Raw genomic sequence first — 16,251 nt, 5'->3', positions numbered from 1 at the left:
TCTAGAAAAAAAAAAAGAAAGAGTCTGTATCTGGAACGTCTAAAGATTACCCCAAGTACTGGCTATATAAGACCTTGATTAAAGCAAATGCAAAGATCCTCCTACAATCGGCTTTCTTTAAACTCATTCATGACATCTTAGTGTTCGTCAGCCCCCAGATCTTGAAGTAAGATTTGTTTTCCCCTTTTATCTCTTTCACTGTCTTTATATTGGGGGCAGTCAACCATAAACGGCAGCTTGTGTGTGCTGAGGAATCTGCCAGATTTTTTTATAGGGGGTGTCTGGATAAAGAAAGAGGGTCTAATCTTTTTTTTATAGGTACAGTACCACTTTTGGTAAAGTTGTCTCTCAACCTGGACTTAATGGATAGTGGGGGTTCACTACCTTACTGGCCACCCAGTCCCAGCAAGAAACAACTGCAAAAAGTGTACAAAAACAAGATGTGTGCACTCCTTCTTTTTGGTTTTGCATATAGGATTGAATTGTTTATTAATAAAATTAAATAAAAACTAATTCTATAAAAATATTAGATAAAAACACTCCCAAATCCAACAAATCCCAAGAATTATAGAAATATGAGCTAACAGTACATGATTCAACTATCAATTGCAAGCATTATTGTTTAATGCCATCTTTTTATAGTCCATTATCGCTCTGTGGAGTGATTACAAAGCTGGATCGGATTGATCCACGATTAAGTTGTGGGTAAAACTCGGATATGGTACCATTTCATATAGGATTCTTGTTGGAATTATACTGTCTCTTTTGTTGCCATGATCTTATATCTCCTTGTTACATATATACAGCTTCCTCATTCATCTACAGACTCACATGTTTCCATATACTATATATTAGCTATTATTCTGATCCCTGAATCCCTGAATGAACTTCATCAGCTCTCTTATCTTCTATCTATACTGTATCTCATCTAGGATAAATTATCCCATCCAGGAAATATGTAATAAACTTTATTACTCTGCATAATTGCATCCACCATAAACTTGTTTTTTTTTATGGTTACAGTATCTATTCCAAGGGGAGATCAAGGTATAGAACAGCCGTACCTTGATGTCCCATCAGCTTCGGGCCCAATCTCTTCTTCAAAGAAACCCAAACAATTCCATGTCAGAGTTTAGGCCTAATGGTAATAATTAGTGATAATTGAGCACCAAAGTATTCGGGTGTTCGGGCCGAACACATCGCGATATTCTCGGCCGAGCACCCGAGTATAATGGAAGTCAATGGGAGAAAACCAGGCAACCCCTGCTCTGAAGAGGGGAGGGTGCCTGGTCCATTGGAAAAAGTCAGAAAGTGACAAACACCACCGAAATGGATCGGGAACAGCATGGGGACGATGTCTGGATGTATCTTGGACTCCAAGGTCGCTGCTGGGAACCATGTTGTCCAAGTTGTATGCCACTTTTACAGACAGACAAAAATACGCGCAAAACCCCCCCAAAAAAATAAATTTTACAGGACAAATTGTTAGGAAACATTCTTTCCTGTATATTCAATTGTATATAAAGTTCAAGCGCTGCAAAAAATTACAAGCAAGAGGCACTCCGAAACAGCCTGTATATCACATAAAGGGGGGCCTCATTCACATTGTGGTACAATTGTTCAGGTAGTGGGACTCCTACACTCATAAAGCCTATGCACTAAGTGAAAGGGCTGTCAAATATTACAAGGAAACGGCACTCCAAAACACCCTTTGTTACACATAAAGGAGGGCATCATACACACCCTTGAAAAATTATGATTGATGGCCTGCTGGTGACCCTCAAAAACATTTGGAGCAAGGGCCTGCTGATCTGACCATCTAAAACATTAGGAAAGAGGGCCTGCTGCCGCATTGGTGACTCTAGATAACCTCTGGGCGATTGCACGTCACCGTGATGGCGACGATCCATTTGGATGTCTGCCGTATCAACTTTCGATGTTCTTTTCTGTGCCTACTATGGTGATCACGGGTAAAGGGGAATCAGGGTTCGATGCCGGAGAGGGAGCTTGAGAAAGGGATACCACATCCAAGGGAGGTCAATGGCTGAAATCTGATTGGCTATTGTTACCTTGCCCCTTTTTTTTCCTAATTGTGAACCACCCAGAGAGGGTGGGTGAAGTTATTAAAGCAGAAGCCTGCAAGGAAGGCAGCAGGCACACAGCAATTACCCACTCCCGACTCAGGGAGGTAGTGATGATAAATAACAATACAGCACTCCTAAGCGGCTCTATTATTGGAATGAGTACACTTTCCATTAACAAAGATCTATTGGAGGGCAAGTCTGGTGCCAGCAGCCAACTTTCTCCCAGCCTCCACAACGTTCACCCAGTGTGCCATCATGGTAAGGATTGTGTTGACCAGACTCTTGGCTACTGAGACTGGACTTGTAGGTGAGGGCCTGCTGCCGCTTTGTTGACTCTAGATAAAACATTATATGCGAGGGCCTGCAGTTGAGCTGACCCTGTAAAACATTATATGCGAGGGCCTGCAGTTGAGCTGACCCTGTAAAACATTATATGCGAGGGCCTGCAGTTGAGCTGACCCTGTAAAACATTATATGCGTGGGCCTGTAGGTTAGCAGACCCTGTAAAACATTATATGCGTGGGCCTGCAGTTGAGCTAACCCTGTAAAACATTACAGTCAGGTCTATAAATATTGGGACACTGACACAATTCTAAGATTTTTGGCTCTATACACCACCACAATGGATTTGAAATAAAACGAACTAAATTTGCTTTAACTGCAGACTGTCAGCTTTAATTTGAGGGCATTCACATCCAAATCAGGTGAAGGAAGTAGGAATTGCAACAGTTTGCATATGTGCCTCCCACTTATTATGGGACCAAAAGTAATGAGACAATTGGCTTCTCAGCTGTTCCATGGCCAAGTGTCTGTTATTCCCTCATTATCCCAATTACAATGAGCAGAAAAAAGGTCCAGAGTTCATTTCAAGTGTGTTATTTGCATTTGGAATCTGTTCCTGTCAACTCTCAAGATGAGATCCAAAGAGCTTGGATCAGTGAAGCATGCCATCATTAGGCTGAAAAAGCAAAACAAACCCATCAGAGAGATAGAAAAAACATTAGGCGTGGCCCAAAATAACAGTTTGGAACATTCTTAAAAAGAAGGAATGCACCGGTGAGCACAGCAACACCAAAAGACCCGGAAGACCACGGAAAACAACTGTGGTGGATGACCGAAGAATTCTTTCCCTGGTGAAGAAAACACCCTTCACAACAGTTAGCCAGATCAAGAACACTCTCCAGGAGATAGGTGTATGTGTGTCCAAGTCAACAATCAAGAGAAGACTTCACCAGAGTGAATACAGAGGGTTCACCACAAGATGTAAACCATTGGTGAGCCTCAAAAACAGGAAGGCCAGATTAGAGTTTGCCAAACGACATCTAAAAAAGCCTTCACAGTTCTGGAACAACATCCTATGGACAAATGAGACCAAGATCAACTTATACCAAAGTGATGGGAAGAGAAGAGGATGGAGAAGGAAAGGAACTGCTCATGATCCTAAGCATACCACCTCATCAGTGAAGCATGGTGGTGGTAGTGTCATGGCGTGGGCATGTATGGCTGCCAATGGAACTGGTTCTCTTGTATTTATTGATGATGTGACTGCTGACAAAAGCAGCAGGATGAATTCTGAAGTTTTTCGGGCAATATTATCTGCTCATATTTAGCCAAATGCTTCAGAACTCATTGGACGGTGCTTCACAGTGCAAATGAACAATGACCCAAAGCATACTGCAAAAGCAACCAAAGAGTTTTTTTTTAAGGGAAAGAGGTGGAATGTTATGCAATGGCCAAGTCAATCACCTGATCTGAATCCGATTGAGCATGCATTTCACTTGCTGAAGACAAAACTAAAGAGAAAATGCCCCAAGAACAAAAAGGAACTGAAGACAGTTGCAGTAGAGGCCTGGCAGAGCATTACCAGGGATATAACCCAGCGTCTGGTGATGTCTATGCATTCCAGACTTCAGGCTGTATTTGACTGCAAAGGATTTGCAACCAAGTATTAAAAAGTGAAAGTTTGATTTATTATTCTGTCCCATTACTTTTGGTCCCTTAAAAAGTGGGAGGCACATAAGCAAACTGTTGTAACCCCTACACCGTTCACCTGATTTAGTTGTAAATATCCTCAAATTAAAGCTGACAGTCTGCAGTTAAAGCACATCTAGTTTGTTTAATTTCAAATCCATTGTCAAATGGAGCCAAAAATCTTGTGTCGATGTCCCCATATTTATGGACCTGACTGTATATGCGAGGGCCTGCAGGTGAGCTGACCCTGTAAAACATTATATGCGAGGGCCTGCTGTTGAGCTGGCCATGTAAAACATTATATGCGAGGGCCTGCTGCTGAGCTGACCCTGTAAAACATTAGGGGCGATGGCCTGCAGGTGAGCTGACCCTGTAAAACATTATATGCGAGGGCCTGCTGTTGAGCTGGCCATGTAAAACATTATATTCGAGGGCCTGCTGCTGAGCTGACCCTGTAAAACATTAGGGGCGATGGCCTGCTGGTGAGCTGACGCTCTAAAACATTATATGCGAGTGCATGCTGTTCAAATGATGCTCTAAAATATTATATGCGAGTGTATGCTGGTGAGCTTACGCTCTAAAACATTATATGCGAGTGCATGCTGTTCAAATGATGCTCTAAAATATTATATGCGAGTGTATGCTGTATAGCTGACGCTCTAAAACATTATTTTCAAGTGCCTTTAGGTGAGCTGACGCTCTAAAATATTATTTGCGAGTGCCTTTAGGTGAGCTGACGCTCTAAAATATTATTTTCAAGTGCATGTTGTTCAGCTGATGCTCTAAAACATTGTTTGCGAGTGCCTTCAGCTGAGTTGATGCTCTAAAACATTATATGTGAGTGCATGCTGTACAGCTGACGCTCTAAAACATTATATGCGAGTGCATCCTGTTCAGCTGACCCTATAAAAAAAATTTAAGTTGAGGGCCTGCAGTTGAGTGGAGGGAATATATACAATCTGGATGATGAGGAGGATAAAACAAGATTCAACCATATACTCTTTTTTTGTGGTGGAAAAGGAGCATGGGAATACACTACAGTAGATTGAGTATGTGAGGAATATGGATTAATATTTACTGTCAGCCATGTCCTCACACCCACCATTTGCTGAAAGATGGCAGAGGAAATCAACCTCCACAGGGGGCCCTGCTTCAAAGCCACAGCCAGATAGCAGAAAACTCCTAGCAGGCCACATTTGGTTACATTTCACAACTCCAGTCAGACAGTACGGATCCTGCAGTAAAAACACCAACAGGAGGCATCAGCCCTTGCCAGGATCAATGATACCTCCCAGACATGTTGGCACCTACATTTCATAAGGAATAATGAATCGCCCAGCCATCGCAGGCACAAACCGAGTACATATTTGTGTCCCGGTGGCTACGATGAACATGCCCATGGTCTTTGTTTGAGGCTGGGATGCCAGGGAAGGGAGATATCCCTATCTCCCCACAGAAACCAAATAAAGGTACCATGTTTGGACTTTACTTATAGCTGGAACCCAGGCGTATCCGTTGGTCCCAGAACCATCTCCCTGTGACCTGCTGGCCTGGAGCTATGAACCCTAAAGGGTTTTGTGGGTCCTTGAGCTGCCAGGATCAGCAGGGAGGGGGGACCACTCCCAGAGGCCGGGAGAGGAGGGGCTACAGGTTAAAATGCTTGTGCCAGCAAGCGGCCGTGTCTTTTTCTTAAAGGGGGTCACATTGTGCAAATGTGTTTGGAGAGACCTGGAAACCGCTGACATCATCGCCCCCACGTGACTGCAGCCAAGTACTATTCCACCATCATAGAACTTTCAACTACCCGGTAACTGACTTTTGCTCTGCTTAACCCTGTTGTACCTATATCACCTTTATTTGTAACCTCAGACCACTGCATATATTCTCTGTGTATATTGTGTCATCTAGTGTGCCCTTAAGGCGATTAAATATATAATTTAATCTTGTGCTATTTTGTATCTCGATCACGAATCCTCACGTCCGTGTTTCGGCCTAGTAACAAGCTACCACGGGTTGGTTTCTCACTGTATATAATCCCGTTAGCAGACCGGGCTTATATCAAACGAGAAGCTGGTGGCAGTTACCCGGGCTGAGACAGCGCTGTTTTCACTGCGGCAGTGAAAAGGCTCTCTGAGATTTGTAAACTGTACCAAGCTGACCTTACCTGCTCCTCTGGAGGGAGTAATATCATTCTTTGGTAACAAGTGACTATACTGCGTCTCGTGAGCTCGACGTAGGTGATGTCAAGCGGACATGAGGTGTGATATTCGTCACATATTGGTGGCAGCAAAGTGGAATCGAGATAATAGTGTGTGTGAGTGTGAGACCCATACTCCCAGACATTAAAGACGACCAGCAGAAGCTTTTGCCGCTGGAGTCTTAAGATCAGCTCAACACTAGACAGTCTGAGTGCAAATACAATAAGGTGTGTGTGCATCAGGTTGCAGTCCATATCAGTGACCATCCGTGGCATTGATGGCCAGTTACACAAGAAGCAAGGCTAAGGATATGGCTGAGGCTATGAATGATGGCGGGGAGGACGCAGTCCATAAAGGGGGCCGAAAGGAGGTGGAAGGCGATTTTCTTCCATTCGAGGGGGAGCACAGCCAAAGCTCCCCAAGGAGCCAGTTGCCGGAGGTGAGGTCCCCGGTGGACCTCACTCCACCTGCCCATCCCCCCAGCCAGGCAGGCTCGGCTTCTCTCCTACAGGCTGCCCTAGACCGACTCCAGGCCGGAGACTAGGCTTCCTACGAGATCCTTATGGCAGCTGCAGAACAAGAAGGTCGCGAGCATGCAGAGCGTGAGCACCAGCTACAAATGCTCCAGCTGAAGCTCTAATTCCAGCAGCTCTCTCCAGCCCTATGTGAGTCTCCAGAGATCCGGATTCCAAAACTGTGGGCGGAGGACTTTTCCCTGCTGGACAAAGATGGGGACTGGGACACTTTATTGTTGTCATTTGACACAGCCTGCCATCAGTACCAGCTGCCAGAGGACCAGTGGGTCAGATTCCTCACGCCACAGCTCAGGGGAAAAGCCCTTGAAATCTTCGGGTACCTGCCCAGCAAGACCATCCTGAGCTATGAGGACATCAAACAGGCTCTGGTCCGGCAGTACAATTTAACCCCTGTCGTACCGGAAAAATCTCAGGAATTTGCAGCGGGGTTCTACCCAAAGCTGGGCTGATCACATGCGTGCCTTGTTGAGAGCGGTCGACCAATGGACCACAGCATTGGAGCTCACCACCGTCCAGCAGCTGAATTTGCTCATCGCCACAGAGCAGTTCTTGTGGAATTGCCCAGAGGACCTACAGCAGTACCTCAGCGACCGGAAGCCAAAGGGGGCCTCCGCAACAGCAGCCCTGGCCGAGGAATACACCAACAACAGGACTTCAGAGGCCCGGAAACCTGTCGGCTGGAAAGGGGGTAAGACGCACGCTGCACCTGCTACCCCTGCGCTTAGGCCCAAGTGGGCACGCTTTCCACGTCAGTGGGGGAACCCAGACTTTGCCACCTGTGTAAGCAGCCAGGACACTTCAACGCCATGTGTCCCCAGCGCCCAAAGGGTCCCGTCCCAGTCGCTGATCCGGAAAACATGCACTGTGTTGTGTGTGGGTGGGGGTGGTGGGAGGTCCCTTGACAATTTGCAACCGTTCACCGTGTGCTAGGCCGTGGCCATGAGAAGACTCTGGTACGGCCTGAACTGGTGGCACCCCATAACTTATTTGCTCAGGAGATCCCTTACTGTTGTCCTCCAGTGTGGTGACTGAGGGGACAAGCAGGGGGCAGACAGCTGTGGGGGAGGAGGATGCAAATGAGGTTAGGGCTGTCCCAGGAGAAGTAGGGCTGCCAGATGAAGCCTCAGTGCAGGGTTCCTCCACCACTGGGATGTCAGAGGGCCAGGTTAGTCCGTCTGGACTGGCGACTTGGTCAGAAGCCGAGGGGAAGCAGGCACTACCAGCGATGGCAGCGGCCATAGCTCAGAGGTCTGATGGCTTTCCCCCTTCTGACCAAGTGGCTGCCGAGTCAGATGGAGGCCAGGGGGTCCCGGGGACCTGACAGAGGATGTGGCAGTTTCATCTATTGTGGCCACGTCCAGTCAGGAGTTCCAGGACGCGTTAGTGGCTGACGCCAGCCTGAACGCTCTCAAGGAGCAAGGGGAACAGCCCCCCTCGGACTCAGACCTCGAGCGGATGGTCTGGGACCAAGGACGGCTGTACCGGGTCACAGTCCAGCAGGGCTCACCGGAGGCATTGCCTAGGGACCGACAGCTAGTGGTACCTTATCAGTTCAGGACAGAGTTGTTGCGGGTTGCGCATGAGAGTCCGATGGCTGGACACCTAGGGGTCGCTAAGACAAAGCCCAACGTTTCTACTGGCCAAAGATGGGGGCCGATGTGGTTGCCTACTGCCGTTCATGTGACACCTGCCAGCGCGTGGGGAAGGCGGATCGACGCCTTAAAGCCCACTGGTAATGCTGCCCATAATTGAAGAGACTTTCAGGAGGGTGGCTGTGGATCTGATTGGACTGCTGTCCTTTCCCAGCAGCTCCGGGAAATGCTTCATATTGTTGGTAGTAGACTACCCCACCCGGTACCCGGAGGCGGTAGCCTCGTCCATTCGGGCCGAAAAGGTGGCCACCGCCTTGCTGGAGATTTTCTCCAGAGTGGGCTTTTCCCAGAAAATGCTCACCGACTGGTGGACCCAGTTCATGTCGCAATTGATGGAGTCCCTCTGCAGGCAAACACAGGTGCAACATCTGGTGACCAGCCCATACCACCCACAGACCAACGGCCTGTGTGAATGGTTTAATCGCACCTTAAAGCAGATGCTTAAGATGTTGGTCGACTCCCACGGGCGTGACTGGGAGCGGTACCTCCCACATCTGCTGTTTGCCTACCGAGAGGTCCCACAGGCCTCCACAGGGCCCAGGCCGACCAGAAGCGATGGTATGACAAAACACTTGTGAGAGGACCTATCAGGTGGGTCAAAAGGTATGGGTACTGGTCCCCGTACCTCAGGACAAGCTTCAGGCGGCCTGGGAAGGTCCATACCTCGTGCATCAGCGCCTCAATGCCGTGATGTACCTGGTCACCCTGGACCACACCCAGGGAAGGTGTAAAGCTTTCCACGTGAACATGATGAAGGCGCGTCATGACAGGGAGGCATGTACCCTCCCCATCTGCAACCTTTCAGAAGAGGGGGGCATGCTGGCCCAGGCGATGACGGGTGGGTCCAATGAAGGATGTGGATGTAGGCCAACAGCTCTTGAAGGACCAATGGTCACCCTTCACCCCTTCCAGGAGTTGTTCAGCAACAAGCCCTGAAGGACAGAGTTGGCCGTCCATCTCGTGGACACTAGGGATCACCCCCCAATCTGGCGTTCAGCATATCGGGTTTCCTTAGAGGTGCAGCAGCACATGCGCCAGGAGTGTGACGAGATGCTAAAGCTGGGGGTCATCCAGGCATCCAACAGCGCTTGGGCCTCACCTGTGGTCCTCGTCCCAAAGACGGATCGGACTACCCGGTTCTGCGTGGACTACAGAGGACTCAACGCTGTCTCGGTCACCGATGCGTACCCTATGCCACACATTGATGACCTGCTTGATCAGTTGGCCGGGGCCCAGTACCTGACCATCATGGATCTGAGCCGGGGGTACTGGCAGATTACCCTGACCCGTGAGGCGCTGGAACACTCTGCCTTTATCACCCCCTTTGAATTGTACGAATCCACGGTGATGCCGTTCGGCATAAAGAATGCCCCTGCCACTTTTCAGCGGATGGTCCACACGCTGCTTAAGGGACTTGAAGAGTACACGGCAGTGTACCTGGATGACATTGCCATCTTCAGTCCCACATGGGAGCATCACCTACAGCACCTGACGCAGGTGCTAGGGCGGATCCACCAGGCAGGCTTGAACATCAAGCCGGAAAAGTGCCAGTTGGGCATGAGCGAGGTCCACTATCTGGGGCACCCTGAAGCCAAAGCCCGGGAAAGTGGATGCTATCGCATCCTGGCCCACCCCCAGGACCAAAAAACATGTGATGTCCTTCCTGGGCACCGCCGAGTACTATAGGAGGTTCGTCCCCCACTATATTAACCTGTCGAAGCCCTGGACGGACCTCACAAAGAAGAAGCTGCCCTCCGCAGTCGATTGGACAAACGACTGCGAGACCGCCTTCCGGGCGCTCAAGGTTGCCCTCTTGAGCTTCCCTGTACTACAGGCAGCCGACTTCTCACGGCCGTTTATTGTACAGACCGACGCCAGTGATTTTGTCCTCAGTGCCATACTCAGCCAGGTCGACACTACGGGCCAGAAACACCCCGTTCTGTACCTGAGTCGGAAGCTCCTGCCGAGGGAGGTGGTGTACTCTACAATGGAGAAGGAGTGCCTGGCCATTGTCTGGGCACTGCAACGGTTGCAGCCGTATTTATACGGGCACTGCTTCACTGTGGAGACCGACCACAACCCCCTCCGCTGGTTAAACACCATATCCGGGATGAATGGAAGGCTGCTATGCTGGAGCCTAGCTCTCCAGCAGTATCACTTGACCATTCGCCAAATGAAGGGCCGTGACCACGGGAACGCTGATGGGCTATCCCGGCAAGGAGAGGGTGCAGATGGGCGCATGGGGGAACACAGAAATGTGCTGCCCCCTGGCGCCCTCTAAAAGGGGGTGGTGTGAGGAATATGGATTAATATTTACTGTCAGCCATGTCCTCACACGCACCATTTGCTGAAAGATGGTGTCATGCCCTGCTCAGGCTATGTGTGGAGGTCTGCCAGGTTAGCAGCACATGTGTAGCCTTTTTGTTTTGGAATTGAACTATATCCTCCTCCCTTCAGGTGCACTGGGTGGGGTCGTTGGTTTGAGTTTAAATTACGCCCACTCCCAGTGTCCTGTGCGGGTTAAAGAGGAAGGAAGAAAGAAAGGAAGGAAGGATTTGCTATTCTAGGCTGTTAGAGAGACGCCTGCCCCCTCCAGGTCTTGAGGGAGCAGGCTGCCTCTTTCTCCCTTTCACCATCTTAGGGATTCTAGGGAATCTTCAGCCTAGGCATGAGGACACTTTTTTTTTTCCCACCTTCAGAGTCTGAATGTGGGCATAGAAGTCTAGGGAGAGCTGGTAGGGATTTGTCAGGAGGTGACCTCTATCCCTAGCTTCTTGCCTATACACTTGTTTATATCCTGTGTATCTTGTATCCTGTCTACCATGACATTATAACCCGCCAATACTTTGACTGCCATTTCTCAGCTGTTTTGAGATGGAGTCAGATGATGCGCTGGTTGATCGCATGCAGGGATTATCCCTAGAGGTTGCAGATCTGCGTAATTTGGTCACACTGTGTCAGAATGCTCTGGCATCAGGTGCAATAGGAGGAAGTCAAATTTATGGGGAGCCTAAAGTCGCTCTCCCTGATTGATTTGCAGGGGGTGTGGATGACATTATCCGCTTTAAAGAGTCATGCAAGTTGTATTTTCAGCTGCGTCCATCTTCGTCTGGTGATGAGAGTCAGAGGGTAGGGATAATCATTCCCCTGCTTAAAGGGGACGTGCAATCCTGGGCCTTTTCTCTGCCATCCGGTTCTATGGCCCTCCGGTCGGTGGAAGAATTTGTTAAATCCTTGGGATTAATTTATGATGATCCAGATCGGGTCTCGATGGCGGAATCTAAATTGCGTAATTTATTACAAGGTGAACATACTGCAGAGGCTTACTGCGGTGAGTTTAGGAGATGGGCTACTGAGTCAGAGTGGAATGACCCCGTGTTACGTAGTCAGTTTTGTCAGGGGTTATCTGAGAGATTGAAAGATGCCCTAGCTTTTCATGAGTACCTGGATACATTGGAGAATGCTATGTCTTTGGCAATACGGTTAGATAGACGTATTAGAGAGAGGTGTAAGGTTCCCTCCGCGCAAGGGATCCCTTCTGTGATGGTTTCGTCTCACCTGCTCCCCAGGGTGATATGACATGTAACTCTGGGGTAGCGGAGGAACCCATGCAGCTGGGTCAGGTTTCTTGCCGTTCCGATAGTAGAAACTTTAGGAGATTGCACAAACTGCGTTACTACTGTGGGAAAAGTGGTCATTTTGTTTTGGCTTGTCCTTTTGTTAAACCGCAGGTGGAAGAGAAAAATAAAAAAAAACTTTCCTGACTCTTGGTGGTGTGAATGGTGTGGTAGAGCAGGCAGGTATGCAAGCTCCCTGCAATTCCCGTTCTCTCCTTCCAGCTAGGGTGGCGCTAGAGTCAAGAGAAATTTTTGTTGAAGAATTCCTTGACTGTGGTGCTGGGGTAAAACTAATTGACTTCCTTTTTCTTCAAAATTTAGGTCTAAGTACTTGCACTTTAGAGAAAGAGATTCAGGTTTTTGCAATTGATTCTTCCCCTCTTTCTCAAAGGAGTCTCACTCACATTGCTCATGGTATTCACTTAAGGGTGGGTGATTCACATGTTGAGACTATGTCTTCTTTTGTCATGAAGGATTTACCAGCTCCTATAGTTTTGGGGTTACCATGGTTGACTAAACATAACCCAATTATTGATTGGCAAGCGAGACAGATCATTGGTTGGAGTGAGTTTTGTTCGGATAATTGTCTGGGCACATCTATCTCTGGTGTGTCCACTACGGCTTTACCTCAGTACCTCTCTGATTTTTCAGATGTCTTTTCGGAGGGTGGGGCTCAGGAATTGCCCCCTCATCGTGACTATGATTGTCCAGTTAATCTCATTCCTGGGGCTAAGTTGCCAAAGTCTCGGCTTTACAACCTCTCTCAACCCGAGGTCATGCGAAAATATATCGCCGAGAGTTTGGCAAAAGGTCATATTAGGCCATCTAAGTCTTCGGTGGCAGTAGGTTTGTTCTTTGTAAAAAAAAAAGGATGGATCGCTGAGACCGTGTTTGGATTTCCGGGAATTGAACTGTATTACGGTCCGGGATCCATATCCCCTGCCTTTGATCTCTGACCTTTTTGATCAGATTGTTGGAGCCAAGGTGTTCTCCAAGTTGGATTTGAGAGGGGCCTACAATCTGATCAGAATCAAGGAGGGGGATGAGTGGAAAACGGCCTTCAATACGCACAAGGGTCATTTTGAGAACCTGGTTATGCCTTTTGGGTTGACGAACGTGCCAGCAGTATTTCAGCGATTCGTCAATGACATTTTTCATCATTTGGTGGGGAGGTTCGTAGTAGTTTACTTGGATGACATTTTAATTTACTCTCCTGACCTGAAGACCCATCAGGATCATGTGAGACAGGTTTTGACGATCCTTCGGGAGAATAAATGATATGCCAGATTGGAGAAATGTTTGTTTGAGGTGCAAGAGCTTCCGTTCTTGGGATATCTGCTTTCTGATTCTGGTTTTCGTATGGACCCCGGGCGGTTCTGGAATGGGACCGACCAGAGAATCAGAAAGCTTTGATGCGGTTCTTGGGGTTTACGAATTATTATAGAAAATTTATTTCAAACTATTCTACCATAGTAAAACCTCTCACGGACATGACTAAGAAGGGCGCCGACGTCTCTGTCTGGTCAGATGAGGCATTGCAGGCCTTTTCGGCTATTAAGGAGCGTTTTGCGTCTACTCCCGTTCTGGTGCAGCCGGATGTGTCTCAGCCATTCGTAGTGGAGGTTGATGCATCAGAAGTGGGGGTTGGAGCGGTGCTGTCACAGGGTTCATCCCCTGGCAAATGGGTCCCGTGTGCTTTTTTTCTCCAAGAAGCTCTCGGTCGCCGAGAGGAATTATGATGTTGGAGATAGAGAGTTGTTGGCTATCAAGTTGGCCTTTGGGGAATGGCATCACTGGTTGGAGGGGGCGTCTCATCCCGTTACGGTATATACAGACCATAAGAATTTGGCTTACCTGCAATCTGCCAAGCATGGTCACTGTTTTTTACCAGGTTCAATTTTGTGGTTATCTTTCGCCCAGGGGTTAAGAACGTCAAGGCAGATGCCTTGTCTCGCAGCTTTCCTGAGGGAGGTGATTCAGAGGATCCTGCGCTGATTTTAGCGGATGGGGTGGTGGTCTCTGCTCTGTACCCTGAATTGGAGATGGAGGTGTTGGGAGCCCAGGAGGGGGCTCCTGGTTCTTGTCCCCCAGGGAGGTTGTTTGTCCCTGAGCGCCTGCGATACAAGGTGTTCAAGGAACATCACGATACTGTCCTTGCTGGACATCCTGGTGGTAAATCCACCTGTGATCTGGTGTCCCAGAGGTTCTAGCAGCCAGGGTTACGTAAGAGCATTGAGGATTACGTGACAGCTTGTGAAACCTGTGCTCGGTCAAAGGTTGCTCATACTCGACCGGCTGGTTCACTTCTTCCATTGTCTATTCCGTCTCGTCCTTGGACGCAATTGTCTATGGACTTTATTACGGATCTACCGAGTTCCTCCGGGAGAACAGTGATTTTGGTGGTAGTTGATCGTTTCAGTAAAATGGCTCACTTTATATCATTAACTAGTCTGCCTAACGCCAAGACTCTTGCGCAGATTTTTGTGGATAATATTGCTAAATTGCATGGTATTCCTTCAGATGTGGTCTCTGATAGGGGCACGCAGTTTGTCTCCAGGTTTTGGAGGGCATTCTGCTCTTGGCTTGGCATTCAACTTTCATTTTTTTCGGCTTTTCATCCGCAGTCGAATGGTCAGACGGAGCGTACAAATCAAAACCTGGAGACTTACTTGAGGTGCTTTGTGGCTGAGAATCAGCAGGACTGGACCTCGTTCTTGTCCTTAGCAGAGTTTGATTTGAATAACCGTAGGCAGGATTCCACGGGTAAGTCACCATTTTTTGGCTCATTCGGTTTTCATCCTCAGTTTGGTACCTTTTCTGGGACTGGTTCCTCTGGGATGCCAGAGGAGGAGAGATTTTCTTCTGCCTTATCCTCCATCTGGCGGAGGATCCAAGGGAATTTGGAGAAGATGGGTGAGAGGTATAAACGAATGGCTGACAAGAGACGTGTGACTGGTCCGGATCTGTGTGTGGGTGATCTGGTGTGGTTGTCCACTAAAAATATCAAATTGAGAGTGCCATCTTGGAAACTGGGTCCAAGATTTATTGGTCCGTACAAAATATCTGCGGCGATCAATCCTGTAGCGTTTCGGCTGGATCTTCCGCAGACTTGGAGGATCCATGATGTGTTCCACAGGTCTTTACTGAAAAAATACGTAAAACCGGTGGAACCATCGCCATTGCCTCCTCTTCTGGTCGATGGAAACTTGGAGTTCGAGATCTCCAGGATTCTCGACTCTAGAATTCTTCGGGGTTCCCTTCAGTATCTGGTACACTGGAGGGGATACGGCCCTGAGGAGAGGACGTGGGTTCCGGCGCTGGATGTCAACGCCAGCCGACTGGTGAGGGCTTTTCATAGATCCCATCCGGATAAGGTTGGCCCGGGGTGTCCGGAGGTCACCCGTAGAAGGGGGGGGGGGTACTGTCATGTCCCGCTCTGACTATGTACGGAGGTCAGCCAGAATAGCAGCACATGTTTAGTGTTCTGTTTTGGAGCCGTGCTGGATCCGCCTCCCATCAGGTGCACTGGGTGGGGTGGTCATTAGTTTAAATAGCACTCTATCCCAGTGCTCTGAGCGGGTTATAGAAATCATTCTGCCTTGGAAGCAAGGAGGAAAGGTTGTCTGTTCCAGCTCAGAAAAGATAAGTGTGGTTTTCAGTTGTTGTTGTTTGCTATCTTTGTTGTGTTGGTGTCATCTCTCCCATCCAGGTTCTGTGCGAGCAGGCTGCTCCTATTCCCCTTTTCACCATCTTATGAAATCTAGGGCGTTTTAGCCCAGGCACTAGGACACTTCATTCCTACCATAAAGGTTTGAATGTGGGCTGAGCAGAGCAGGGAGAGAAGTCAGGGATTTGCTAGGAGGTGACCCTTCCCCTGCTTCTCGCCTAGAGCCTGGTTTGCTGGTTTATCTGTATGTCTGACATCCCGTCCGGCGTGACAGGCTATCACCCTGTGTAATGTACTTCCCCCATTTCCTCGTCTGCCACATTCAGAGCGTTGTCCTTAATTGAGAGCAGCGATTGTTTGAGTAGACACAGCAGTGGGATGGTTACGCTGATAATAGCGTTATCGCCACTAACCATCTGTGTGGATACATCAAAGTTTTTAAAACCTCATAGAGGTTTGACATCAATGCCCACTCCTCACTTGTGAATAGTGGCAGTTGACTCGAAAGGAGACGGCCATGTTGCAG

The 16,251-nt window shown here is 48.4% G+C and overlaps 1 protein-coding gene across 1 annotated transcript in view; it reads left to right on the top strand.

Annotated features, from left to right (window-relative positions):
* The window catches only part of LOC122942204 (ATP-binding cassette sub-family C member 2-like), a 197,168-nt gene that overhangs the window by 24,744 nt on the left and 156,173 nt on the right, over window positions 1–16,251 (top strand). The window contains exon 8 of the mRNA XM_044299702.1: window positions 6–166. Coding sequence (XP_044155637.1) covers window positions 6–166 — 161 coding nt within the window. The remainder of the gene's footprint in view (window positions 1–5; window positions 167–16,251) is intronic.

The sequence above is a fragment of the Bufo gargarizans genome, chromosome 6 (genome assembly GCF_014858855.1).
Source record: "Bufo gargarizans isolate SCDJY-AF-19 chromosome 6, ASM1485885v1, whole genome shotgun sequence".
Lineage (NCBI taxonomy): Eukaryota > Metazoa > Chordata > Amphibia > Anura > Bufonidae > Bufo > Bufo gargarizans.
The sequence above is the reverse complement of the archived record's forward strand: the minus strand, read 5'-3'. Positions and strand labels throughout refer to the sequence as shown.